Raw genomic sequence first — 4,225 nt, 5'->3', positions numbered from 1 at the left:
TTTACTGAAAACTGGTTACAAAATTGTCTTTATTAATTAAATATTGTACTTTTTTGGTTCAGAAAACAGCTATTTAATTGTACCATTCCAGTTTTTTCCAGTAGCTATTTATTAGATACTAATGCTTATTCTTTTGGCCTACAATATACTAATTTTCATTCTTACAAGATTTTTTCTAATCTTTCATAATTACATAAGTGTTACTTGAAAGTTCAATAAAAAGTCTTGTGATAAATACTACTCAGAAGCAAATAGTTCCTGATATCTGAATGCCATTGGCCTATAGAATTTAATTAGAAACATGGGTAAATATAGTGACTAGAGTTGTCACGAATGCTATAAGTAGGCTATAAAGTATGCTCTTTCTGGCAGCTTATCAGAACCGTCTTAAAATATTTGAATTCTGTCTCTAAAATTTCTGTATCATTCTATTTTAAGAGTCTCATCTGCTGTGTAACACACTAACATACATTCAGACAGGAGTCAAGTTATAAACTGAAATTTTGAAACATGCTTAGGCAAGGACAGGTTGTCACATTTTTATTGGGCTTACAATGGCTGGATATTTAGTGTTGTTGGTTGGATGGGTTTTGTTTTACATTTACATTTTTTATTGTTTTATAATTGTTCACATTTTGTTGAAAACAATATGCTTTTTTATTTAAAACTGGCAAGTAAAAAATGTGACCACTAGCCTTGGTCTTGTTAAAACTGCCCCTGACTCCATAATTGTCTGCATGAATCAAACCAAGACCTCAAAAGACAACAGGAGATAGTCTGGACTGCTGGGGTAATCATCGGTACAGCCCTTCCCGCTCTCCAAGAACTGTACTCATCACTGTACGCCTCTTCCTTAAAGGATTAGTTCACTTTCAAATTAAAATTTCCTGATAATTTACTCACCCCCATGTCATCCAAGATGTCCATGTCCTTCTCTCTTCAGTCGAAAAGAAATTAAGGTTTTTGATGAAAACATTCCAGGATTTTTCTCCATATAGTGGACTTCAATGGAGCCCAAACTGTTGAAGGTCAAAATTACAGTTTCACTCCAGCTTCAAAGCGTTCTACACAATCCCAGATGAGAAATAAGGGTCTTATCTAGAGAAACCATCACTCATTTTCTGAAAAAAAAAATAAAAAATAAAAATTATACACATTTTAACCATAAATGCTTATCTTGAACTAGCTCTCTTCGTCTTCTTCTCTATTAGAATTCCGGCAGTGTAGACACTGCTAAGTGTATTACTGCCCTCCACAGGTCAAAGTTTGAACTAATTGTTATATACTTGCACTAGCATATTGTATATGACAATTTAGTTCAAACTTTGACCTGTGGAGGGCAGTAATACACTTAGCAGTGTCTACACTGCCAGAATTCTAATAGAGAAGAAGAAGAGAGCTAGTTCAAGATAAGCATTTATGGTTAAAATGTGTATAATTTTTATCAGATAACATAATTTAGATAAGACCCTTATTTCTCATCCGGGATCGCGTAGAACGCTTTGAAGCTGCACTGAAACTGTAATTTTGACCTTCAACTATTTGGAGGCCATTGAAGTTCACTATATGGAGAAAAATCCTGGAATGTTTTCATCAAAAACCTTAATTTCTTTTCGACTGAAAAGAGAAGGACATGGACATCTTGGATGACATGGGGGTGAGTACATTATCAGGACATTTTCATTTGAAAGTGAACTAATCCTTTAAATTGTTGCCATCTTGCCAGGTACAAGAAAAGTTTCTTTCATCAGGCCATCTACCTCATGAAAAAGTAATAAACGTGCAATACACAACATACATATATTTATTTAGCATACCACACCTCTTATTCACATTCCCTTGCATTTGTATATAACATACCTGTACATACATATAATGTCTATTGTTTATTTTGTATATTGTGTATTTTTATATATTCACTTTTATATTTTATTATCTGTCTTGTCGCTTTCATTCTATCTGTGCGCTGGAAACTTCTGTCACCAAAACAAACCGTGTATACTTGGCAATAAAGCTAATTCTGATTCTGAATGTGGCAGTACAGCTGGGCTGGAGTCAATCTGTACTGCCACTCCTCCGCGGGAGCGCGCGCATTATAGCACACGCACACATACACACACACTGACTGGAGAGTCTGGCGCACTCGCTCATGCCAGGAAGTTGTTGGTATTCGGGGAATAACAAAGAAAAAAAACAGGTATATTAAACACATCGAAACTACACGAGGTGGATCTGTGTAACATATATGGGATCTGGGTATGAACTGGAGGACTATTAACTAATGGAGGACTAATCGATGGAGGCGGACAGAAGTTTTGGGCTCGTCTGGGTCCTGCTGCTGCTGTTGGGTATTACAGCCGCTACAGGGAGAGAAGGTGGGTCATCTCCACACATTCCCAAACTATTCCCATATTATACTATTACATTAATCTAAAGTTACTGAGCAGAAAGAGAGTTTAACACGAACAAACAGCAGCGGGACACATTCTTGTGTTGAAACTACTACTCGAGCGGTTGACACCCCATCTACACTGCTCGAGACGCGACGCGACCGGCGCGCGGGGCCCACTGCATTTTCACGCGACTGTTTGAGCCCAAGGTTTGGAGCTTTTTTTTTTTTTTTATCGCGTCGCCTGCTTGCAGTGTAGACGGAGTGTGGAATTTGAGAAGTTGTTTTACAAGAGTCAACAGCTTTACCATTTAAACTTGGAATAATTTAACTTTAGGCTTATTTAAAGTGGTTAAATTAAAAAAAATCTCGTCGGTGTTTTTTCTCACACTGTTGGCGCAATAGTCGTAGGTGAAGTATGTCGCACAAACTTGATTTGCAACTTCTGCATGACAATAGCGCTGAAACCTGACAGCCAAGAGAACAAGAGTTTAATGGGCACAAGTCCTGATATCTTTAAAAAAAAATGTTTTGAATTTATGAAATATTAATGACATCCTCCTGTAAACCAAAATGTAATACTAATCCAAATTTGTAATAATATAATCATACAATAACAATTAACTGGGTCAGAATCACAGAAAAACAACAACAACAACATGATAATTACGATGATATGCAAGTTATTATTTTAACAATAGGTAATAATTCAATAGCATGAACACAGGGCAACATTAATAATTGTTAATCAATAAACAGTAGTAGCAGACACATGCAGATGTACAGTGGCAACACCATGGTACAATGTTGGATATAGTATTACTATTGTACTTTGATATATACCATGGTACTGAGTAATAACCATATGCATATTACTATAAGTGAAAGAATTCCATGGTACATGCTTAAAAACATGGTATTGACATAAACATGTATGAAACACCAAAGTAGAATCATGGTATGTTTTAGTGCTTTTTTGTGTGTGTTGTTATTATATTATGCAGAGAAGTCCAGTACATCAGCCCATAAAACAATGGATTCAGCTATCTGATTTGTAATCAGAGATTACCAAAAATTGTGTACAAAACTGAATTGCTGGAGGTTATATACCAGCTCATTCTCTGCATAACACAAAATACCAATATGTCATAAACTATTATTGTTTTTTTTTACTTAAATGTACTCATTGAATTTCATTTCTCTGTGTGTACTGTACATGCACTCAGCGGAGGAAGAATTTGTGTTTTCTTAGAAATCATACACTCCTTCCTGCTCGCTGAACGAAGTTATTCCAAAGGTCATTTGTTTTAAAGTACTGTGTAACTGTCAGCTTCTGATTACACACAATTGTGTGTCTGCATGTGAGTGTTTGATTTTTTCATGCCTCTAAATTGTCAACATGATCAAAACTTTGCTGAAAAAAGTTTTGTTGTGCCTTTTAGTCAAATTGTAAAAATGTTTTTTTTTAGAAAAATCATGTTTTCAAATATGATACATCAGGCTTTTGAGGAGCATTTATTTGTACATCTCTCAATTATCATTGTACTGCATTGCATTATATTTTTTGCCCCCCCCCCCCCCCCCCATATATATATATATATATATCCTCCAAAAAAAAATGACCCTATAGGTCATTTTTCAACCACCTTATAACAACCTATATTTACGTTTTAAAGTCATGCGCCCTCTAGCTGGCGTAAAAATAATGACAGTGTCGTGTTACGTGAAATGACATATGACTGTCGTTACCAATCAAAATGCTTGTTCATTTAAATGCAATGTGTGGACTTTTTACACCATTTGTCCTATTTCCATTTAGCAAAAATCATTTTTTAT

At 35.4% G+C, this 4,225-nt stretch overlaps 1 protein-coding gene across 1 annotated transcript in view; it reads left to right on the top strand.

Annotated features, from left to right (window-relative positions):
- Positions 1-2,084: 2,084 nt before the first annotated feature.
- erbb2 (erb-b2 receptor tyrosine kinase 2) overlaps positions 2,085-4,225 on the top strand; it is a 43,029-nt gene continuing 40,888 nt past the window's right edge. Inside the window, 1 exon segment of the mRNA XM_048170537.1 lies at positions 2,085-2,375. Coding sequence (XP_048026494.1) covers positions 2,297-2,375 — 79 coding nt within the window. The 5' untranslated portion in view covers positions 2,085-2,296.

The sequence above is a fragment of the Megalobrama amblycephala genome, linkage group LG20, assembly GCF_018812025.1.
Source record: "Megalobrama amblycephala isolate DHTTF-2021 linkage group LG20, ASM1881202v1, whole genome shotgun sequence".
In the NCBI taxonomy this organism is placed as follows: domain Eukaryota; kingdom Metazoa; phylum Chordata; class Actinopteri; order Cypriniformes; family Xenocyprididae; genus Megalobrama; species Megalobrama amblycephala.
This window is presented reverse-complemented; position numbering and strand designations above follow the sequence as displayed.